The sequence below is a fragment of the Macaca mulatta genome, chromosome 1 (genome assembly GCF_049350105.2).
Source record: "Macaca mulatta isolate MMU2019108-1 chromosome 1, T2T-MMU8v2.0, whole genome shotgun sequence".
Classification (NCBI taxonomy): Eukaryota; Metazoa; Chordata; class Mammalia; order Primates; family Cercopithecidae; genus Macaca; species Macaca mulatta.
Window position 1 is genome coordinate 199626512 of NC_133406.1, and position 25592 is coordinate 199652103.

The window sequence follows — 25592 nt, forward strand, 5'->3', positions numbered from 1 at the left end:
GGCATGAACAGTTGACAGAAGATACACAAATGGTCCTCAGATGTATGAAAATACACACCACCCTTAATAAAATAACTGCAGATTAAAACCACACTGAGACATTCTTTCTTACCAGATTGACAAAAATTCAAAAGCTTGAGGAGACAGCAAGGCTGTGGGGAAATAAGCGTTCTCATTTTTTTGCTGGGAAAATGCAGAATGGTACAATTCACACTGGAGAGGGAGGGCATACAATTCAGCAGTATCTGAGAAAAGCCACATATGCATTTATTAGTTGACCCAGGGATCCCACTTCAGGAATTTGATTTTAAAGATATACTTCCACAAAAATAAAGCAACATACACATGGTTGTTTTTTTTTGCAACATTAAGAGATTGATTGAATGTAATATAGTACATTCACACAATGAAGTACCATTCACCCATAAAATAGAATGAGGAAGAGCTCTATAAACTAATATGGAGTGATTTCTAAGGTATATCATTGATGTGAAAAAAGAAAATTGCTAAAAGTATATATAATACTCTAACTTGAGAAAGAGAAGGGGAAATATGTATGTATACACATATACACACATATATAACACATGAGATTATATATTTTAAATTTATTTCTATAAAAAGAAACACAGGAATATCAAGCCAAAAAATAATGAAAAGGTCACCCATTAGGCATGTCTTGGAATAAGGTAGAAAGTACTGGGATAAGAATCAGGCTTTTGAGAATACTTTTTAATATTCTTTTGACTTTTGAATTAAATATTTTACTTAATAAATAAAATTAACTAAAAAAGATGAACAAAGCAAACTCTAAAATTGGTTAGAAACAAACGAAGCTGAATCAAATGGATATCATAACATTGAAAAAACTATTAATTCAAATAAATTTTTAATATAGAAGCCTTCACAGTATACCTTTAATATGGGGCATATTCTAAGGAAAAAATGGACTGCAAAGAAATTCTGACTTCTTAATAATGTTTGTGGTTTTGGCATGGCCATCTGAGACTAATTTTCTGATACTGAAAATAGAGTGAATGAATAAGTAAGATTCTAATATGGAAAAAGATGAGGAAGAACCCTATAGTATTGGATTTGAATTGGAGAGTATCTGTATCTACTCTGGCCTTTAAAATATATGTATGCCTCCTATTCAAGTAATACATATAAGTAACATATGACTTGTATATGTATTTGTATATACATATAGCTTTCCAAGCACTGTTCGTTGAAAAGGCCTAGAAGCAATTACATCTCAATAGCAATGAGGACACCTTGAGTTTGGTTTCTGAAAATCACCTGATACACCTGTAATCCCAACACTTCGGGAGGCAGAGGCAGGAGGACCCCTTGAACCTAGGAGTTCGAGACCAGCCTGAACAACATGGCAAGACCCCCATCTCTACCGAAAAACATTAAAAATGAGCTGGACGTGGTGTGACACACCTGTGGTCCCAGCTACTTGGGAGGCTGAGGTGGGAGTATCCCCTTGAGTCTGGGAGGTCGAGGCTGAAGTGAGCCATGATCATGCTATTGCACTCCAGCCTGGGTGACAGAGTAAGACCCTTCTCAAAAAAAAAAAAATTAAATTAAATTAAAGTTGGAGGGAAGAAGTCTCCTTTACAAAATGCCAGCCAATAAATATAGAAAGAAGGAGGCCGGGCACAGTGGCTCACACCTGTAATCCCAGCACTTTGGGAGGCCAAGATGGGTGGATCACATGAGTTCAGGAGTTTGAGACCAGCCTGGGCAACATGGTGAAACTCTGTTCCTACAAAAAAATACAAAAATTATCTGGGCGTGATGACACGTACCTGTGGTGCCAGCTACTCAGGAGGCTGAAATGGAAGAATTGACTGAGCCTGGGAAGTTGAGGCTGCAGTAAGCCAAGATCTTGACACTGAATTTCAGCCTGGGGGACAAAGCGAAACCCTGTCTCAAAAAAATATGTAGAAAGAATGAGAGAAAATTACTTTTTTGCAACTATTTAAATAATTGAGTCAGGCAAGAGTAACCAATAAATGCTAAAACTATTAGGTAAAAAAACATACTGAGGAATAGGATATTCACAGTCTCAAAGTTTCTCTCCACTGATTGTCTATTAATTACAAAGGGAAGTTACAGTGAAGAACACTGTCAGTCACCTCTTAACATGTGATCAAATTTTGTATCTTCAATAATTAGACAAACTGACATTATGTGCCTCCTGCAGTATTGCAATGAGAAATACTCCACATCACCTGTATAGTATTTTTTATCAAATCTCTTTAGCAGGCCAGGCCTAGCAGCTTATGCCTGTAATCCTAGCCAGCACTTTGGGAGGCTGAGGCGGGATGATTACTTGAGGCCAGAAATTCAAGACCAGCCTGGGCAATATAGTAAGCCCACCATCACTACAAAAAAATAGAAAAATTGGACAGGTATGGTGGTGCACACCTTTAGTCCTAGCTGCTCAGGAGGATCGCCTGAGCCCAGGAGTTGAAGGATGCTGTGAACCTTGCACCACTGCACACCAGCCTGGGCAACAGAGCAAGACCCTGTCTCTAAATAAATAAATAAATAAATAAGCTCTTTAGCATGAATGTAATTATGAGGAAACAAATCAGAAGAAATCCAAACTATGGGACATTCTGTAAAATATAATCCAGACTCTTCAAAAATGTCAGTGTCATACAAAGCAAACAAAGGGCAACAGGACTATTCTACATTAATTCTACATTAAAGGAGACTGAAGAAACATGACAACCAAATGCAGTATGTAATTCTTGATTGGATCCTGTATTTAAAAATCAAACAGTTTTAAAGAACATTTTAGGGACAAATAAGAATATTTTTAATTAAATTTCCTGAGTGTGATAATACTGCAATTTTGTAGGGGAATGTCTTTTTTCAAATATACTGATGTATTTAGGGGTGAAGTGTCGTAACATCTCCGACTTTCACATAGTTCAGGGGTGGAAGTATATTAATATATGTAGAAGAAAAGCAGATGTGGGAAAATGGTAATAGTTGTTGCATCTAGTTGAAGGGTACATAGTTGTTCATTATATAGTTTTTGCCATTTTCTCTAGGTTTATAACTTCAAAATAAAATTTAAAAAATAAAATTATATAATTGTACATACGCATGTGTGTTCATGTTCCTCAGGCCTCCTCTGGACTTCCTTCTAGAGTTGCTGAATCAGAAGCTCTAGGTAATGGGGCTTGGGATTCTGCATGGCAAAATGGCTGTCCTGAGATTCTGGCACAACTGGTCTTTATTTGGAAAACATTGCTCTAGAAGAGCATCCTTTTCCATTAAAATCTTGTATGGTGTATATGTATACGTATGTGTGTTCTGTTCTCATAAGGGATATTACTCCCTTGCAGAGGAGTCCTCCAAGGACAAAGCATGTAGTAGAGTAGAATGATTCTCCTCAGTTATCTCAAAGCTGCCACTCTTCTCACAGCTCCGTGTTATTACTGACTGATTCTTCTACTTAATACTGTGATTGTTTCTTCTAAGGAGAGCTGTCTAGAGCATAGTTCTCAAACTTGGCTACCTGTTAAAATCACTTAGGGAGCTCTTAAAATTTTCAGGGTCTAGGCCTTAACTTCAGATCAGTTAAATAAGAATTTCTGGGAGTGGATCTGATGTATTCTTTAATGTTCCCCAGGGGATTCCAGTGTCCAAGTTTGAGAGTCACTGAGCTAGAGTAGAAGTTAGCCTCTATTGAGGCCCCTGGTCAAGTGAGTCAGGATCTCAGTGTAAACTGCTTACCTAGCAAATTTGGTCACATGCTGTAGTATATACAGTGACTTGAAAGGAGTCCTTTGTATGTTTCTATCACTGATCAATTCCTGGTGTGAATGCTGTTCTGTTACCTGCCACGAGAGGGCCTGGACTATGATTAGATTATAGTCCTGCTGCTCCACATGTATGTATGTATGTATTGAGGCAGAGTCTCGCTGTGTCACTCAGGCTGGAATGCAGTGGCACAATCATAGCTCACTGCAGCCTCGACATCCTCAGGCTACAGCAGTAATCCTGCATGAGCCTCCCACGTAGCTGGGAATACAAGCACACACTACCACACCTGGCTAATTTTTTCTATTTTTTGTAAAAACAAGGTCTCACTATGTTGCCTAGGCTGGTCTTTAAATTCTGGGCTGAAGTGATCCTCCTGCCTCAGTCTCCCAAAATGCTGGGATTACAGGTGAAAGCCACTGTGCCCGGCCTGCTGCTCCACACTTAAATCCAGTTTCATCAGTTAGCCAGTTTAAATAGATGGACCCTAGCTTATCCAGTGGTCCCATAGTCTTGGGAGCACTTAGAAGCACTTTAGAAATGGTTCTTTATGAAGTTTTAAAAAATAAATCCTTGGTAAACACAGAACACTTGCAGCCTGTGTTTGGAATTAAAAGAGATCTGACTTTGTAATATTAACTTAGCCACTCACTACCTTAGTTGTGTGACTTTACCTTGGACTTTTACAAGGTAAAAGTCGCTTTACCTTGACTTTTAACGTTGAGTTTCAGGGGCCTCGCCTGCAAGATCATTAATAAATTCTGCCCCGTATGGTTTTTGTGGATTAAGTGGAATAACATGATAAAGCATTCATCAATTTTTGGCACTCATTTAATAAATGGAGGGTTTTTTCCTTAATTCAATAAAACTATCAAGGATCTTCTAGTTGGAGAAGGCATACGCATTAAACTTTTTAAAAAGAAAATTCAGATGGTGATAAGGGCTAGGAGTAAATAAGAAGGAAGCAGGATAGATTTAGGAGGCTATTTTGGGTAGTCAAGGAACACCTTTCTGAGGAAGTGATGTCTCAGCAAATAACTAACTGTAAAGAGTTGATTAAAAGGTGTTTGAGGCAGAGGGAAACAGCTTGGTATATTTGAGAACAGAAAGACCAATGAATGGGGGTACAAGGGAGTGGTAAGAGATGATAATGAGGAGTAAGCAAGGTCCAGATCATGTAAGCCTTGTAAACATGAATAATAAAGAGATCTGTTTTGTGTTGTGAAATTTAAGCATAAGGTAATGTGACCTGATTTATATTTTTAAAAACTAAACATATTATTCTGGCTGCAAAAGTAGAGGCCTGAGGTCCAATTAGAAAGCTGTTGCAGTTGTCTAGGCAAGGTTTGACTCTGGCTTAGATAGGGTAATATGGCAGTAGAGATGGTGAAATGTGGGTTGATCTAGCATATATTAAGCAGGAAAGCCATCAAGACTTGCTGATTAATTGGGTTTGGTGGGTGATAGAAAGGGAAAAATCAAGGATGACTTCTGGTCTTTTTGGTCTGAGCACCTGGGTTTAGTAGGGGGTGCCACCTATTAAACTGTGATGGGATAACTGGAGGAAAGAACAAGTTTGGAGGGAATAGTAGAATCAAGAGTACTGTCTTAAACTTACTCATTTTATGATTTCTTAGACATCCAAGTAGAGTTATAGACTGAGGTAGTTGGATATGTGAACATGAAACCCAGAGCAGAGGTTTGGGCTAGATATATAAATTGACAGTGATCATTTAACAGGAAGAAACTGGGGGCCAAGAAGAAGACAGAAGCAATGACTGATCACTGAGGTACTCTACCTTTAGAGGTTAGGATTTCCTCTTACCCACCTGTCCTTTTCCTTATAGACACCGTAGGTCATTGCCTAATTTGAATATAGCCTCAAATTATTGTTTTTATCTTCCTTATTTTCTCTCTTTCATAAGTTTATGACTCCAACTCTTCTTACCTAGAGACAGTGTGGTAAGACTGAGTGATAAAATATTTGAAGATATTAATGTGATGATTAGTTATGAAAGCTCTGGAGACAAAGTAGTTGGGTTCATATCCTGACTCTGCCATTTACTAACTTACTCACTTTGGATATTAATTTCTCTAAACCTCAGTTTTTTCATCTATAGTTATAAAAACAATAGCCAGCATTTAACTCCTGCCTATATGCCAGGCAGTGTTTTAAGTCCTTTGTGTGTATTAGCTTATTTAATCCTTAGAACAGCCCATTGATTCTTATCCCACGCTGTTGTTGAGGAAACTGAAGCTAGAGAGAGGTTTTGTAATTTTCCAAAAGTTATATACCTGGTAAGCGGCAAAGCTGGATTTAAACTCAGGCAGTCTGGCACCAGAAACAGTGCTACTCTTCTAGTATCTGATTCAGAATAGTGGTAGTGATCCACTGCAAATGCTTAGCACAAGGGGCTGGCTCATGATATGTATACAATAAACGTTAACTTTTGGAGGCAACGTAGTGTAATAAAACAGATAGTGTAATAAACATAGTGTAATAAAGGAGAACCAAATAAAGTCTTGGGGTTCCAGCCTGACACTATAAGATTGGCTTGTGTGACCATGAACAGGTTTCATAGCCTCTTGACTTGGCAGTTTTGTCATCTGCAATGTAAGATCTTTGTACTTCATGGCCTCTGAGGTCCCTTTCAATGTTAAAATTATCTACTATCTATGATTGCCCAAGAATATTGAGATAAATTATGGATATACTTGAATTTGAAGGGATAGAGTCCCATATCACCTAATGGGTTGAGGAATAAGATATCTTAGCAATTTCTTGGGTTCATAATATTCTGCTTTGTCCCTGTACTCTTGAAGAATCCTGCTGGTAGTGAAATATAATAAAGAACCACAAACTTTTTTATCCAACCACCATGTATTGAAATCTGTCTCCACCATTTACTAGCATGATCCTAGACGAGCTGCTTCTCTGAGTTTTCATTTTATATCATCTATAGAGTAGGGATAATAATAGTGCCTGCCCATGTTATTATTTCAAATATTGAGTAAGAAATGACGTATAAAATGTTTACTACATGGTAGGCATTCAATATATATTAACTATTATGATAATATTGTAATGATTTCCAGAGCTGAGAGGATTTTTTAGCTCCTTAAGCTTCAAATGAGATAGAAACCCCTCAGTAACCCCTACCTCAAAAATGGAATTGGGAATTACATGGCTAGGCACTCTACTCATTGATAACTATAGGCATGAAACCTGAATTTTCTAATTGTGCAGGCCTCCGTATACCAAGGTGTACAGACCACTTCTCTAAAACAGTAGTGCCTTGCTTTACCTTATCCGTAGGTGTACCAAACCACTCATGGCAAAGCTGCTCTGGGTTTGGCTTGCTTCAGCCCTCCCTGACCTAAGGAGAGTTGTTTTCCCACATACACACCACGCCTGAATTTCTGGAGGGATTTAATTTTTTAAAACCACAGTCAAAAGAAGAGTAGCAGTTAAAAAGCCAGCTCAAACCAGGTTAGAGAGGGAAAAAAGGAGGAGGCAGGAATTATTAACTTATATAACCAAGAAGTCCAAGGATTTATGTGATGTTGAGTGTCTGAGTACAGGGTTTTAAACACTGTTATGTCTCTCCATTCCATGCCTTACTTTGGCTTTATTCTCAGGTCTGTTCTCCATGTAGCAGTGCCCAAACCACAAACATACTTATGAGCATGTTCTCAGACAAAGATTTTCTTCTCCCATGTCAATCTCATGTCAGAAAACAACTGGCCTAACTTGGGACATAGACACATATACACTCTTGGTCTAGGGGAATTTGATGCTCTTAAAGAGCTTCTTTTTACTCTTAATGCAAAATGAAGATTTTTGGATAGGACGATCCTCTCCAAAGTCATTCCTTGGTCCTTAGTTGTTTAAGTAAACAATGAACTTCAAAACGTATTTTGTACTCGGTGTGTGTATGTGTGCAAGACAGAAAGTGATAGAGAAGTAGTGAGTTAGTTTATACTGAGAGGAACCAAAATTATTTACTTATACATTGGGTTTATCAGTTGACATGTTTGGTTTCTTCTTAAGAGATTATTAGATCCCCTTTCATATTCTACTGTCCAGATCGTCTCTAAGTAGTTGTTAATCCTATCACATCATTTTTGGATTTTTCAAGGAAAGTTTTCTAGGTATTATGTTGTGTGTTCTGTAATACTTGTCGTAGTCAGGAAACTTGGTTTGGAGACTCTGTCCCACTATTTATAGCATTACCTTGGACAAGTTACATTATCTCTTATGTGCCTCATTTTCTTCTTCTGTCTAATGAGGTGTTTCTTCTTTTTAACCCTTAAGTCCTTTCTTAACAGTCTGTGATTCTGTAACTATCACAGCATAGGAGTAGCTGGATTGCAAAGGCAGAACTTGATATCACCATTCATTTTTGAAACATTTTTAATCTGTTGCCCATTATGCTTGCTGCAGGATTTCGGCTGAATGCATCTTCTTGGCCCATGTTCCTTTTGAAGACATTAAATGGAGCAGAGATGGCTCCCATCAGGATTTTCCACAAGGTATGCTAACCCTCATATATCACCAACTCCCAGCTGCTTAAGGTTAAATATTGAGCCATTGATGTCCACATTTACTTATGGCCTGAAGATGCCTTCTCAGAAATTAGTTCAGAAGGATTTTTTAGTAGCTTATGAAGCAGCAATTATCCCCAGAGGAATATATTAGACTATAAGGTCCCATATAGTAGATTATATGGTCCCAGCTGCCAGTAATCTCTGTCTACCTGTCGGGGTTGTTAAGAAGTTAAAATGTATTATTAGTAGAATGTATGAAATGTAATACAAATCTAAAGGAGCTATTCTTATTATAGATCTTGGAGTTCTGTACAGTTCATGTTCTAAACAGAGAAAAGAAGGAGACTGTTTTTTTTACTGCCTACAATATGTTTAGGAATTTATATATACTATCTCATGTAATACCCACAGCTAACTTTATGAACTAAGAATTAGTATTTCCATTTAAAAATTAAGGAAACAAATACTTTTGAATTGGGAGCTTGCTCAAGATCATGTGGCTAGTAAGTAGCAGAACAGGGACCCAAAACCTGTATTTGTTCTTGCTTCTCAAGAAGTGAGGCAGTGAGTCTATCTGTTGAATTTTCTAATGGGGTAAAAGTTACTGTAAAGTGTATTGAATTAGGTTTGCCTGTGCTGCTAGTTAAGTCTCAACACTAAGAGCATCCTACTTCTGAATTACCTAGCACCTATGTAACTCGGGAGTAGTTATTGTATTCTTTGGGACTAGAAATAAAGATGAGTTTTAGACTTTGCTATGCCAGCTATGCAGTTAAAATCTTAAAGGGATCTGCCAAGACTCCAAGTAGAATGTTTAACTTTTGGATCAGTGGAGGGGGAAAATAGAAGAAAACTCAGTTGATTGAAAAGGAGAAAAAAAGAACTTTGGAAATTGAAATTAAATAAAAATGTAGGCAATAAGATAGTTGTAATAAATTCAGATACATTAATTATCACAAGAAATGAGCTTAAGCTCATTATAATCATACATAGATCAGATTTTTAAAAATCTAGCTATATGCTATGTATAAGAGACACTAAACATAATGACAAAAATGTTGAAAGTAAAAGAATATCTACAGAGAAGGGGGATGATGGAAAACAAATTTTTTAATTTTTAAAAAATAAAAGAATATGAAAGATGTGTCAGATGAACTTTTATCAAAATAAAACTGATATAAACTATATGGAAATCACACAAGACTTTGTACTAAAAGTCTAAATGATGCTAAAAGCATTGAGTCCAGGAATTTGAGACCAGCCTGGGCCACGTGTAGCAAGACCCTGTCTCTAGAAAAAAATTAAAAATTAGCTGCGAGTGGTGGCTTGTGCCTGTAGTCCCTGCTACTTGGGAGGCTGAGGTGGAAGAATCGCTTAAGCCCAGGAGGTTGAGGCTGCAGGGAGCTGTGTTTGCACCATTGCACTCCAGCCTGGGTGACACAGCAAGACCCTGTTTCTAAAAATAAATAAATAAAACACATTAAAGAGGTCACTATCTAATGATAAAGTACAGTTCACCAGGAAGACAAAACAGTCATAAATGTACATACTCCTAGAAAATGTAATCTCAAAGTATAATAGAGCAAAATTTGACAAAAGTACATGGTAAAATTAGAAAATCCATAAATCACAGGAATATTTTAAGATTTATCTCTTAACAGTCAAGCACACAAAGAATTTGTAACAATCAAGCACACAAGAATTTGTATGTCAGTCAGCATAAGCTAATAATCAGTATCGAATAAGTTGGTCAATTTTTAAAAATCACTTTATTTGCATTTAAAAATAACAGTTAAATTTGAATGATTTGAAAATAAATTTTTTAAATGCCACTTATGATAGCAATGGAATTGTAATTTGCCTAGAAAAAAATGTTAGTGAAAAAGCATGAGATATTTATAGAGGAAATTTTTAAATGTATGTTGAAGAAATCTGCATTAAAGAAATCTTGGCCAGGCACGGTGGCTCATGCCTATAATCCCAGCACTTTTTGGGAGGCCGAGATGTACGGATCACTTGAGGTCAAGAGTTTGAGACCAACTTGGGCAACATGGTAAAACCCGATCTCTACAAAAAATACAAAAATTAGCCTAGTGTGGTGGCACGTGCCTGTAATCTCAGCTACTTGGGAGGCTGAGGTAGGAGGATCACTTGACCCTGGGAGGCAGAGGTTGCTGTGAGCCAAGATTATACCACTGCACTCCAGCCTGGGTGACAGAGCCAGATCCTTTCTCCAAAAAAGAAAGAACGAACGAAATCTTAGCAAATGGAAAAGACTATCATGTTTATGGATGGGAAGGCTTGATAGTATATAATAAAGGTTATTTCCACCCAAATTTATCTATAAATTCATTGTAATTCCAGTCAGAATCCTAATAGGGTTTGTATATGGAACTTGAAAAACTAATTGAAATGTATATGAAAGATGGAGAATGAACAGCAAAAACAATATTGAAGAATGACAAAGTAGGGGGACTTTTCCTATCAGATATCCATTTAATAGGACTATGTTATTGTTACAGGATCAGGCAGTAAGATTAAGGGAACAGAATAGAATGTACAACACAGTTTTTGAAACTTGATCTGTGTAACTGCATTACAAATTAGCACCCAGGAACTGTCCACAATTCTGGTGAAAGTATACAATGTTACAACCACTTTGGAGGACAAATTAACAATATTTGATAAAGCAGAAGATGTATATATCTGCCCTATAACCCAGGAATTCTACACCTAGATGTATAACCTAAAGAAACCTTCCCACATGTGTACAAAGAAGTGCGAGAATGTTGGTTAAAACTCTTTTAAAATAGTAAACAATTGGGCCGGGTGCTGTGGCTCACGCCTGTAATCCCAGCACTTTGGGAGGCCAAGGCGGGTGGATCACGAGGTCAGGAGATCGAGACTATCCTGGCTAACACGGTGAAACCCCGTCTCTACTAAAAATACAAAAAAAAAAATTAGCCAGGTGTGGTGGTGGGTGCCTGTAGTCCCAGCTACTCAGGAAGCTGAGGCAGGAGAATGGTGTGAACCTGGGAGGCAGAGCTTGCAGTGAGTGGAGGTAGCACCACTGCACTCCAGCCTGGGTGACAGAGCGAGACTCCATCTCAGAAAAAAAAAAAATTAGTAAACAGTTGGAAAGAACTTTAAGTGTCCAAAGGAGAATGAATAAATTTTGATATATACATACAATGAAATACTATTACAAGTTAAAATGGACTCGAAATACTATTACGAGTTAAAATTTATCAACATGAGCAAATTTCAAAAGCATACTGTGGAACAAAAAAGCAAATTGTACATTGATATATGCAGTATACTACAATTTATATAAAATTTAAAAGCAGGCAAATAGGTATGTACGTATATAGTAAAATATAAAACATGCATGAGTAGCTGTTACCTCCATGGTAGGTGGAGGGGGAATGGAATATGGGAAGGGCACAAAGGGAGATTCAACTTTATCTGCAACCTTTTATTTCCTTTTTTAAAAAGCTGAAGCAAAGTTGTCAAAATGTTAGGATTAATAAAGTAATACTTTAAATATTTAAATATTTTAAGTATTTAAATATTTTAAATACTTTAAATAAAGTAATACTGTAATTTAAAAGAAAGGCTATATGTCCATTATAAATCTTATATAGCAGTCACTTTTTAATCATCCAAATGAGATAGTAGTCTATTGGCATAATGGCCTCTTTTTGTGTCTAGGTGTGTATATTTCTGTTTCCTATCTAGGAGCCACCATCACCTTCCCACAACTTCTTCAAAATGGGAATGAAGCTAGAAGCTGTGGACAGGAAGAACCCTCATTTCATTTGCCCAGCCACTATTGGGGAGGTTCGGGGCTCAGAGGTGCTTGTCACTTTTGATGGGTGGCGAGGGGCCTTTGACTACTGGTGCCGCTTCGACTCCCGGGACATCTTCCCTGTGGGCTGGTGTTCCTTGACTGGAGACAACCTACAGCCTCCTGGCACCAAAGGTAAAGGCCCGTCTACATGCTCTTGAAATCATGACCCAGATGATAAGGGAGATTACCCAGGTCTGTCATGATCATGTCTTCACCAGTGTACTTCACTAGTATGCAGGGGAGGAGAAAGGGCCAGCAGCTTAGGTAACAACCCAGGTCTACCAGGGAACAATTAGAAACAGTAAGTATTAAGTGTCAAATGAAGCCACATGTGGCATTTGGGATAAAGTAATAATTCCAAGGGCTCTACATATCCTGGTTTATTCTCAGGCAACTAGCTTTTCATCCCTCTTACTTTTGTCCCTAACCCATTTCAAAGTTTGAGTACTAGTATTCCCAAGGCACACACCTTCCTCTGACCTTAGGGGCTTTGGATAAGAGCTGGAGTAACACTGTATTGTGAAAATAGTTGAGAAGCACTGTAGCAGGATGATAAAAAGAACAAGCTTTGAAGTAAGATAGACATGGGTTTGAGGTCCATCTCTGCCTTTTATCAGTTGTGTAGTTCCTTAAACTACAAATTCCACATCATGAAGTAGAAAACCTACTTCATGAAGTTATTGTGAGGAATAAATGAGATTACATGGGTAAAATGCTTACATCTGATGACTAGCAAGTGCTAAACAAATTTTTATTGTATTACTGTTGCCATTATAGTTATATTCTATATTATAACTATAACATACTATACGATTATTACAATATGCTATATTATCATTATTACAATACTATTATTATAAAACTAACCACTACCAATGAGAGAGTATATATAAAGTACTAGAATAGTGCCAGAGACTAAATGAACAGTAAAATGATACAGATGATGACAGTGGAGAAGATCCAGAATAGATTTCGAGGTAGCTGCTTTTAGTAAAGATAATAATAATAATCTCATCCTCTTAAGTCTAAAAAGTACTGGTGAATCTGAGGGAATGAAAAATCCCCCTTCTTATTGTCTGAGGATCTCTTTTCTAAACCTCTGTTGAATTCATTCATTCAATTAGCCAAATATTTATTGAGCACCTAATTGTAAGCCAAGCTGAGAATACACAAGTGACAAAAATAAACAACATTGCTGTGCTCATGACGTTTCCATTCTAGTTGGCTGAAACAGGTGGTAAACATTTAAATCAAGAAATAAGATAATTTCATATAGATAATTTTTATAGACAGAAATAAAATAATTTCTCCTAAGGAAATAAAGTATGATGGGATAGTGATAGTGAAGGTATAATTGTAAACGGTTTTTTTTTGTTTAACAGCTCTATTGAAATATAATTGACATAAGATAAATGGCATGTATTTAAAGTATACAATTTGAAAAGTTTTGACATATGTATACATCCATGAAACCATTACCACAATGAAAATAATGAACATATTTATCATTCACAAAAGTTCTTTGTAGAGGGGAAACTTGTTTAGGTAGAATTTCTTTTCAAGAAATTTGTCTGAAAAGTTGATACTTTAATTGAGACCTGAATGATGAGAAGGAGTCATCCAAGGAAAGAGACTTCCAAGCAGGCAGAAGGAACAACTCATATAATGATGCTGAGACATGAGTGAGTTTGCTCTGTCCCAAGGGCAGAAAGCAGACTGCTCTGGCTAGAATGCATTGCCTGAGCAAGAAAGTGGTACAAGGGGCTGGGTGCAGTGGCTCACGTCTGTAATCCCAGCACTTTGGGAGGCTGAGGCAGGTGGATCACCTAAGTCAGGAGTTTGAGACCACCCTGGCCAACATGGTGAAGCCCCATCTCTACTAAAAATACAAAAATTAGCAGGGTGTGGTGGTACGTGCCTGTAATCTCAGCTACTCAGGAGGCTGAGGCAGGAAAATCACTTGAACCCGAGAGGCAGAGGTTGCAGTGAGCCGAGATCGCACCAATACACTGCAGCCCAGGCGACAGAGAAAGACTCTGTCTCAAACAAAAGCAAGCAGTACAAGATGATGTTGGAGAAGTGGGCAGGCGCCAAATCATGTAGGACCTTGTAAACCAGAGTGGGAATATTGGATTTTATTCTAAACATGTTAGGGAACCATTAGAAGGTACTAAGCCAGGGAAGTGACAAGATTTGATTTGCTTTAAAAAAATCACTTGGACTTGTATCCAGAATATAAAAGAACACTTATAACTCAATAAAAAAGACAACCCAATTTAAAAATAAGCAAAGGATTTGGATAGCTATTTCAACAGATAACATACACAAATAGCCAATAAGCACTTAAGATGCTCAATATCATTTGTCATTAGGGAAAGGCAAATCAAAGCCACAGTGAAATACCACTTCACACCCATGGATACAGCTATAAGCAAAAGACGGATAATAACAAATGTTGCTGAGGATGTGGAAAAACTGGAACCCTCTAACATTACTGGTGAGATTGGAAAATACTACAACCACTTTAGAAAACAGTTTGGATGTTACTCAAAACGTTAAAGAGTTACCATGTGACCGAGTAATTCCACTCATAGATATATACCCAAGAGAATAGAAAACATATGTCCACACAAAAACACATAATGAACATTCATGGCAGCATTATTTATAGTAGCCAAAAAGATAAAACAACCCAAATGTTCATCATCTGATAAATGGATAAATAAAATGTGGCATAACTATAGGACAAAATACTAATTGGCAATAAAAAAGGAATAAAGTACTAATATATTCTACAATATAGATGTATCTTAATAACATTATGCTAAATGAAAAAGCCAGTCACAAAATATAATCACTGATGATTACATTTATATGAAATGTCCAGAACTGGCAAAAACATATAGACAGAAGTAGATTCGTGGTTGCCAGTGGCTGGAGGAGGGAAAAAGGGAAATGACTGCTATTGGGATTTCTTTTGAGGATAATGAAAATGTTTTAAAATTAGATAGGGGTGATGTTTGCACAACTCTGTGAATATCTTAGAAAACACTAAAATGTAGGGTGAATTTGTGGTATGTAACTTAATAAAGCTATTATCTAAAAAAAATCACTTGAGCTGGTCTGTGGAGAATGAGTTGTACAGTGGTAATTGTGGACAAGGAAGAAATGAGGTTGCTTGGATTATGATAGTCGCACTGAGGTGGAGAGATCCTGGGGCAGAATGAAAGGGAAACACACTTTTCTTGGCTCAGGAAAGTGCCACTCCTCTCTGTGATGCAAGAAACAAGTACCCTGGGGTCAGTATGGTAAATCCATTGTAAGGAAGCACTGTGAGGTAATAGCTCTATGGAAGCAGCAAGAAGAGAGGTTCGTTGGAACTGATAGCAGAGTCATTTTTGTTACTTGAGGCTAAAACAGGATAAGCCTTGGTGGTCTGAGTTTATTCAGTTAATAGGTTGATTTTCTCATTTTCATGCCCAGGGAATTCACTGTTCTTTTGACTAATAAATCTAGAGCAGTTAGGTAGTTCTCCAGAGCCAACAGAGCTGACGGTCTTTGTGTCCAGGTTGCTGGATATGCATTCCTTTCTGGCAGCAAACCTTGCTGATAAGAAATATGACTCACTCTGTGGCTGATGCTTCCAGAGAAGTTTGCTGTTTTCCTCTCTTCTGTGTGTCTCTGGAGTCCTTAGATTTTCAACAGAAGATGGTCAGAGGACCAGGCTCAGAAGGTACAGAGAGGCCTTCCAGGTGACATTTCCAGATTAGGTGCTTCAGTCATCATTCCAGCAGTTAGGTGGTTCCCTCTAACAACTGTTGCCTCCTACACTTTACACCCTCAGTAAGTCCTACAAAAGTGCTTTCTATAACAGCAGAGGTTGGCCGGCAGTCTCAGTGTCCTGGCTAAGGAGCAAGTGATGCAATGTGGAAAAAATGTGGTTACTCAATTCATTTCACAAAACAAGTTGTTCTCTGTGTGTAAGCCTGTTCTCTTTCTAATCATACTGTTTCCTCCTTCTTTCCTACCTTCTGGTCATTAGTATGCAAATGTTAAAAATTCAGACTAAGATAATGTTTCTTACTCATGGCAAATAGGAAAAACCAATATTTATTTAATGTTCCTTTACACACAGATTTTCATTTTATCTTCTGGTAACTCTGAACAAGGTATAATTATTTTCAGATACATTTTGTTTATGAGAAAACTGAAGCTCAGATAATTAAATGACTTGGCTCTGTTAATATCTGAGTCTAGAGAGTGAGACCATGGAGATCTTTTAGTAGAGCCACCTGTCAGGACCAATATCACTGAGGCATATTGTTTTCACACTTGTCTCGCTGATACTCTTCCCATTCTCCTTTGGCCCTTCTTCAAAGCTTCATTTGAGACCCTGGATTTTGGCTTCCAAATCCTGATAAAAAATAGGAAAGAAGAAATATGGTGTAATATCAGAGCACTAAACTGGGTTCTAGTCCCAACCAGACCGCAAACTTGTTTACGTCATTGAACAAGTCATTCTTACATGTGAGAGACTGAACTACATGATCCCTAGTGGGCACTTTTACCTCTGTAATACTGTATGATTTAATGATCTTGGGAATAGGTAGCAGGTGATTCCTGTGCCTGTGTCTCCTACATGATTTTAGATTCATCAGCTCACCTATCTCTGCCTTTTTGAAGTAATTCCCATGTGCCAGCTGTCTGCTGCCTCACTTTTTCTCCTTTTCTAAGCCAAGTAGTATCCCTTTTAGCTGCTAAACTCCTGTGACCAAGTGAACTCTGATGGGTAATAACTACCAAGCTTCCAACTAATCCAGAGTACTTGGTTATAAAAGGCAGAAGCTTTTTACTTTTAGCTTATTTGTGACTTAAAACTGAAACAGATACATGCTTTACTTTTTAAATTTAAAAAGCAAAATGAAGTATTCAGTATATATGTCATGACTATGATGCTAATCATACCTTTAGCCATCATAATAATCCACTTGACTTCCTCTTGCTCTGATTTCAGGCTGGGAAAGCCAGTTTCAGATTATACCTTAGCTTCCTATGTAGATCGACAGAAGCAAGAGAACATGAGACCCAAGCTACTTTATATTTTTATTATAAATTAATATAGTGCTATTCTGGATTAGTACATTTGTTTCTTGTGACTTCATATGTTGTTAAACTGGATCTGTCTGCTCTCTACATGCTAATCCAAATACGGGAATCTAGTGGAGGTGCTGCACTTTAGCATACCTGTTAGAGTACATGGTCAACCAGGCCTCTTTTACCCTCTCAGTCTACCCTTTCTGCCTGTGACAGGTTTCTTTGTACAAAGCAAAAATTTCAAAATCAGACTCAACATTGTGGCTCATGTACAGGATTCTTACCCTGGTCTGGAGGGTAATAATTTGATGCTTAAAAACAAAACTTCCAGACTATCTCTTCCTTTTTTTCTTTGGAAAGTGCTTTCCATACTTAAAGAAAGTTCTCTTTTTGTTGTAAAACTACATAGGAAATTATGCCACAATCACTTTGGGATTCTGGGGCAGAAACAGTTAAAATTGTAATCCTAGGCTAGGCGCAGTGGCTCACGCCTGTAATCCCAGCACTTTGGGAGGCTGAGGCAGGCGGATCATGAGTTCAAGAGATCGAGACCATCCTGGCCAACATGGTGAAACCCCATCTCTACTAAAAATACAAAAATTAGCTGGGTGTGGTGGTGCGCACCTGTAGTCCCAGCTACTCAGGAGGCTAAGGCAGGAGAATCACTTGAACTCGGGAGGCAGAGGTTGCAGTGAGCCAAGATCGTGCCACTGCATTCCAGCCTGGTGACAGAGTGAGACTCTATCTCAAAAAAAAAAAAAGAAAAAAGAAAAATTGCAATCGTAGACTACAGAGAGAAAAATGAGGATAGAGGCAAGAATAATACAACTAAGGCTAACTTGTAGGTCTCAACATGAGGTCACCTGATAGACTGATCTTCTTTATCCATCCATTTATTCAAATTCTAACTATCAAGTCATGATTAAGCACTAGTCATTGGTTCAGTTGATGGGGATTCTACCGTTGAGTGTTACAGTTTTGTGAACAGATAGACCAATAAAGAATTACGACTTTGGAGGAATAAAGTACAGAGGGACCCCAACCTAGACTGAGGGGATTGGAGGTTGGAAATCTCTATAACCTCCCTTGAGCCTAACATGCCTAACATGGGCTGCTCTATAGCTATTGGGTAAATGGATGAATAAAGGACAAGACTTCCAAACGAAGGCTTCCAAATGAAGTGATGTCTAAGCTGAAACCTTAAGAATGGCTAGCAGTGAAAACTGATTAGTGTAGGGCCAGAAGTTACGGAAAAAAAAAAAAAGTATGGTCAAGGAATTAAAAAATAGTTAAGGCCAGGCATAGTGACTCACGCCTATAATCCCAGCACTTTGGGAGGCAGAGGTGGGTGGATCATCAGGTCAGGAGTTAGAGACCAGCCTGGCCAATATGGTGAAACCCCGTCTCTACTAAAAATACAAAAATTAGCTGGGTGTGGTGGCTGGCGCTTGTAGTGCCAGCTACTCAGGAGGCTGAGGCAGGAGAATCGCTTGAACCTGGGAGGCAGAGGTTGCAGTGAACCAAGATCGCGCCACTGCACTCCAGCCTGGGCGATGGAGCGAGACTCCATCTCAAAAAAGAACAAAAACAAACAAACAAAAAAAGTTAAATGGCTAGATTGTAGGGTGTAAGGAGAGGAGCAGAAAGAGATAAGGCACAGCAGAGGAAGACACAGAATGCTTCTCTCTTATAGACTGTCTTAAGGATCTGGATTTTTACCTTATGAGCATTGAGAACTGTATTAGGCCATTTTTGCATTGCCATAAAGAAATACCTAAGACTGGGTAATTTATAAAGAAAAGAGGTTTCATTGGCTCACAGTTCTGTGGGCTGTATAAACATGTTGCTGCATAGCTTGGCTTCTGGGGAGGCCTCAGGGAGCTTTTACTCATGGTAGAAGGCAAAGCCAGAGCGGGCACATGGCAGTGTGGGGAGGGGGATGTCACACTTTTATGACAACCAGAACTCACTATCTCAAGGACAGAACCACACCAGGAGGAATCCACCCCCATGACTTAAACACCTCCCACCAGGCCCCACCTCCGATGTTGGGGCTTACAGTTTGACATGAGATTTGGGCAGGGACAAAATATCCAAACTAAATCAAGAACTATTGACTGGGCATGGTGGCTCATGCTTGTAATGCCGGCACTTTGGCAGGCTGAAGCGGGCAGATCACCTGAGGTCAGGGGTTCGAGACCAGCCTGGCCAAGATGGCAAAACCCTATCTCTACTAAAAATACAAAAATTAGCTGGGCATGGTGGCATGCCCTTGTAATCCCAGCTACTAGGGAGGCTGAGGCAGGAGAATCGCTTAAACCCAGGAGGTGGAGGTTGCAGTGAGCCAAGATTGTGCCACTGTACCTGTACTCCAGCCTGGGTGACAGAGCAAGACTCTGTCTCAAAAAAAAAAAAAAAAAACACACACACACACACACAAACCTGTTGAATGAGCTTTTAAGTAATAGAGTTACAGCCCAGATTTGTGTTTTAGAAGGACCATTTTGGCAACAATGAAAGGACGGGTGGCTTCTAGATGCTGGAGTCAGGGATGTCCGTTAACAAGCTGTTACAATATTCCAGGTGAGAGAGAAAACTGAAGCAGTGACATTGTGGTGAGGATAAGATCGGAGTCAGGGTGGGGGCATATTCTTTGAATAAAGAAGACAAAATGCAAGTTCTTAAAGTGTATCACCTATTGTGACTATTTTATTTATTTAACAAGCCTGGTACAATGTAAAATAAACCAAGTTTTCAGTTTAAGCATTTATGAGTAGCTAAAATTCTCCTTTCTGTCATGCCTAGGAAGTTGGGATTCTTTTCTACCTGGAGTCCATGTTAAATGGAACTAATTTATTAACTGCCTCTTTATGTCCCCAACACTTGGAACATGCCAATTATTACATAATATCTGTTAACTGAAATAGGTTATACTATATTTTCTTATTCCATTTCTATTCATCCTCATCTAAAGCCATTATTCAGATATTCACTTAATTACAAAAAATAAGACTACTACTCACATCTATGACAATTTTGATAGATTAAAAGCTATTTACGGCCAGGCACAGTGGCTCATGCCTGTAATCCCAGCACTTTGGGAGGCTGAGATGGGTGGATCACCTGAGGTCAGGAGTTCAAGACCAGCTTGGCCAACATGGTGAAACCCCATCTCTACAGAAATACAAAAAAAAATTAAAAATTAGCTGGGTGTGGTGGCGGGCACCTGTAATCCCAGCTACTTTGGAGGCTGAAGCAGGAGAATCACTTGAACCCAGGAGGCAGAGGTTGCAGTGAACCGAGATTGCGCCACTGCACTCCAGCCTGGGCAACAAGAGTGAAACTGCGTCTGAAAAAAAAAAAAAAAAAGCTATTTAAACTAATGTTACGGTTTTTAAATTTTGGAAACCTGATGGCCCAAAGTAAGAGTGGCTCAGGGCACTAAGATTTGTTTCCAGAGGCCACATTCACTCACATTTCAGTTACTAAACACATGTACACCTCTATACCTCAACTACCCTCTGCCCTTCCACCTAACTTTTTTTTCTAAAAAGCCACAATGACCAGGAGGGTGTGGTCTCTACAGGTTTGGCAGCTAATATACCCCTCTTGTCTTCTGAGAAGGTGTGTTCACTAGCCACTAGTTGACTGTCAGAAAAGATATGAGCATGTTGGTTAATAAGTGAAGCAAATCCTTTTTTTGTTTGTTTTTATTGATATGTAATGTACATTTTGATGGAGTACCTGTGATATTTTGATACATGCATATAATGCTTAATGATCAAATCAGGGTAATTGGGATATCTGTCACCACAAACATTTATCATTTATTTGTGTTGAAAGACTCCAAATCAAAGCTAACTTTTTGGTGCCTTTAATGAGAATAGCCACTCAGCTACTATTTTCCCTTATATCCTCTCAGGTATATTGTGTCCAGACCTTGCCCTTATTTATATATCATTTCCTCCTTCCAGAAACACACATACACATATAGTCTCTGTCCTTATTTCAGCTTTGGCCTTGTGATCTCATCACATCTGGTAAATCTGTCCTTTATTCACCTATCTATCCATAGTTGTAGGCTCATGTAAGCAGTGCTAGGTTTAGTGGAGTTGATAGACAAGTGTCTACCTCCCCAGTTGATTGAATGATTGAAATGAGAAAATTGGTGGCAAATGCATAGCACCATGTAGCACATAGTAGATGCCCACTGTGTGTTACTTGCATCTGAATCAAGATGCCCAGGCTTCTCAAGAATGGGGAACTGCACACAGCGCCAGGAAAGTGCTCTATTTTGGTCAGGAAGAATAAATATGAGATGAGGCTTGTGCAGTCAACCAGTACTCTCATAACTGATTTTTTCTTGATTATATGCTTGTGGTACACAAATAGAAATAGGAAAATGGGGAAGTGAGATGGGTGGCAGTAGATTATGAAGCAGAGAATCTGGGTTCTCCCACTGATTGTAATTAGGTCTCCCCAAGGGACCGGATAAAAAACTCCCATTCCATACCTCTCTTCCAGAATCCTTAAGCTGCCCCTTTGACTCTGCCCATTCTTTCTCTCTCTTGCCCTCACAAACTCCAGATGCCTGAGAATGGTAGCAGTTTTTGACCTGTGTAATGAAGCGATTGGCATCTCTGAAGCTGTTTGAAATAGTGAGATGTGATTTACGCAGTTCATAAATTTGACCACATTTACTGTTTTCTTGGGAATACATAGAACCCATATAGGGTTTTTTTGGCAAGCTTTTATTGTAACACCTACTGTGCCAGCATCAATACATGTCAATTTACAAAATCCCCAATTTTAAATAAGTGTTGATGATTTTCAGGAAAATCTTTACTGAAAACCAGTGATAAATTGTGTTACTAAATTTCTTCCCTTGGACCGGGTACAGTGGCTCATGCCTATAATCCCAGAACTTTGGGAGGCCAAGATGGATGGATCACTGGAGGTCAGGAGTTCAAGACCAGCCTGGCCAACATGGTGAAACCTCATCTCTACTAAAAATAAAAACATAAAATAAATTAGCCAGGAGTGGTGGCTCATGCCTGTAATCCTAGCTACTCAAGAGACTGACACAGGAGAATCACTTGAACCTGGGAGGTGGAGGTTTCAGTGAGCCGAGATCACACCACTGCACTCCAACCTGGGTGACAGAGTGAAACTCTATCTTTTAAAAAAAAAAAAAAAAAAATTCTTCCCTTGATTCCCTAGATCATTTTTGAGGAAATATTACAGTTATAAATGAGAATTTCTTAATCTCAATAATGACTTACTAGAAGAAAAACAAAACATAAGCATTTATATATGTTAAGAAGATGAGAAAAACCTGGCAAACTCAAACCAAGCAAAGAAAAAAGAGGAGGTTATGGGAGTGATATGGCAAGAAGGCAGGATCATGGTTGTAAGCTGTTAAAATTTATTATCTTGTGCTAAGGAAAGCTGGAATGTTTTTGACTGTTTGGCTGACTAGCAGGTGCTTTCTCACCATGTGCTTTCATGCCACTTTTCTGAGTGGCCTAAGCTTGACTAGCCATTAGCAGACCATCTTCTAAGATATAGCCCTCCACTTGCTGAAACTGCTCCTGAATCATCTTACTTACTGCCCTAGAAAACTAAGGTCAGTTGCACCTTTTAGTTTCAGTCATATGAGGCTTTTGAAGTCTGTGATCCTATCATGCATGATTTTAGTTATGTTTTCCCCCACTCTCTGCAGATTTATCAGCCTGAAGTCCCCAGGAAAATGTGACATGTCTTTGTAGTTGCAGAGGTCCTCTACCCATGTTGTAGGAATGAGTCAGGAGGGAAAAAAGGAGCTGGATGTGGAGTACCAAAAGTGTTAAACTGGGCTGGATCGGAGCAGGAGACAACCCATGCTGTTTAAGTGAACTGGAATTTAGAAGACTAGAGTTTCAGCCTTGGCATCAGCCCAGCTGGCAGCACATAGCTGAACCCAGCCAAGTTGAGCAAAGCTAATAAAGAACATATCCTCTAAATTACTGTACCAAGGCCAGTGATACACTGCTGTGAATGAAAAATAAGATTCCAGTCCAGGAAACTGATAAACCAAATGGATTTTCCCCAGCTCTTTTTTCTTTTCCATTGTTCATCCTCTCCTGTGCCATCTGAACACACACACACGCGTGTGCACGCGCGATAGCCTATTTTACATTTTATTAATTTATTCCCAATTCCCTATGCTCTGTTGTTGCTATAGAGAAGATAAATCTGATGATAAATTCTTTTGGGCAGTTAAGACTCCTAAGGATTATTTAGAGAAACCTAGAAGGCAGCAGAGGCCTACTGTCCTTCATTATTATAACTAGGCATGTTTAGTTCTTTATATTCTCTCTTATATTCAGGTATACACTCTTGTTTTATTCATTGGTTTCAGAGTAACAGTGGAAAGAACATAGACTTTGGAGACCAAAAGATCTAGGTTCAACTCCTAGCTTTAGCTATGTGGCCTTTGGCCAGTCTTTTAACTTCTCTGAGTTCAGTTTCTTCATTTTAAAGATATCCAAGTATGATAGTTGACTCAGGAAAAAGCATTTGTGTAATTGTTTGAGTTGTAAGCTCAACTAGCTACTTTTTTCATGGAATATTATCTTTGCTTGAAAAGAACAGCTGACTTGGATATTTAGCAGACATTTTCTCCAAAATGAAATGATCTGGTCACTTCAAGGAAGACAACCTGTAAGCATTTTCTGTCAATTATAAATTTAAGGTTTCAAATGAAAATTAAAATTTTGAAAAAATGTGTATCCACCAGCATGAGTATTACTTCTTATCAATAAATACAGACTTCAGAGTTACTCTTTACCATTTCTCTCCCATCTAAAAGTTACATTGGTTAAGAATCAGTTATTTGCGCTACTATTAAATGTGAGATGTGAGGAAAGTAAAATATAGAATCTTAGAGTGCTGGGACTAGAGGAAATCAAATTCAACCTCCCACCTAATTTAAGACTCATCTTGAAACCATCCCTATAAATGCTCGTTTGCTCTTACTTAAATGCTTCCACAGACAGAGACTATAACCTCCCAAAGGAGCACTTTTAATTTGTGATAGCTTGAATGTCTAAAAATACTGTTTTTTACTTTAAGCTGAAATATGCTTTCCCCAGTATCTATCCATTGGCTCTAATTTGGTTTTTGTTTTCACATACTCTTGTTTCACTAGGGCTTTTTTTCCCCGCTATTTTTGAGATTGGATAGTTTCTAAGCCCCTCATCATCTTGAGCTCTCTTCTCTTTTTTTTCTCTCCGCTACCCAACCCCAGGTTCAGCTTGATTTTAGAGTTTTCTTTTCTTGATCCATTTAAGTTTAAAATGCTATGTCTAGAATAAACTCTAGACTGCAGGGATAGCCTCATTAGTGTGAAATGGAGAGGCATTCTCATTTCCCTTTAAAAAGGACTATACTGGCTGGGCGCAGTGGCTCATGCCCGTAATCCCAACACTTTGGGAGGCCAAGGCGGGCAGATCACGGGGTCAAGAGTTCAAGACCAGCCTGACCAATATGGTGAAACCCTGTCTCTACTAAAAGCAAAAATTAGCCGGGCGTGGTGGCGGGCGCCTGTAGTCCCAGCTACTTTGGAGGCTAAGGCAGAAGAATGATTTGAACCCAGAAGGCAGATGTTGCAGTGAGCCGAGATGGTACCACTGCACTCCAGCCTGGGCAACAGAGTGAGACTCTGTCTCAAGAAAAAAAGAAAGAGAGAAAGGAAGGAAAGGAAGGAAAAAAAGAGGGTGGGGGGGGAGGGAGGGAGAGAGGGAGGGAGGGAGGGAAGAAGGAAGGAAAGAAGGAAGGAAAGAAAGAAAGAGAGAAGACTGTACTATGACCTCACATGTTAAAAATAAGGGATTGTGTTTTTATATTTTTATATTCTGTAATGGTCATGGTAGATGTTTTGTGTTACTCCTTTTCTAGTCTCAGCGCAAGTTGAACCAAACTTCGAGACATAATGGCTATGTTAGATGATGGGATTTTCTGGTAGTTAATTTTTTTTGCTACCTATGGGGTAGAAATGGTAATTCACAAGACTTGGAAAGTACCTTTTTGTTTTTTGTTAGAGATGAGATCTCACTATGTTGCCCAGGCTAAGTGGAAAGTGCTTTTACAATTCTCTTTTACCACAATACCCAGGTTGTGATAAACTTAGTATTTTCCTTAGTAAAAGTTTTCATCAGATACTTCCTCTTCTTTCTCTTGCGATAACTTTTCTTCACTCAAATCAGTAGGGAAAACCGATATTTGCTGTATAAAAACATAGAAGCCTACCTTAGAGTTGAATTCGCTCATTTAT

General features: G+C 38.6%; 1 protein-coding gene across 29 annotated transcripts in view; it reads left to right on the top strand.

The window, feature by feature from the left end:
* The window catches only part of SCMH1 (Scm polycomb group protein homolog 1), a 218755-nt gene that overhangs the window by 98120 nt on the left and 95043 nt on the right, over positions 1-25592 (top strand). For all 29 annotated transcript variants that reach the window (XR_003723335.2, XR_013403437.1, XM_015136801.3 and 26 more), the window contains 2 exons: positions 8231-8319; positions 12073-12316. Coding sequence is in view for 27 of the 29 variants with exons in the window: in XM_015136801.3 (XP_014992287.1) it covers positions 8231-8319; positions 12073-12316 (333 nt within the window). In the remaining 2 variants the exon portion in view is untranslated. The remainder of the gene's footprint in view (positions 1-8230; positions 8320-12072; positions 12317-25592) is intronic.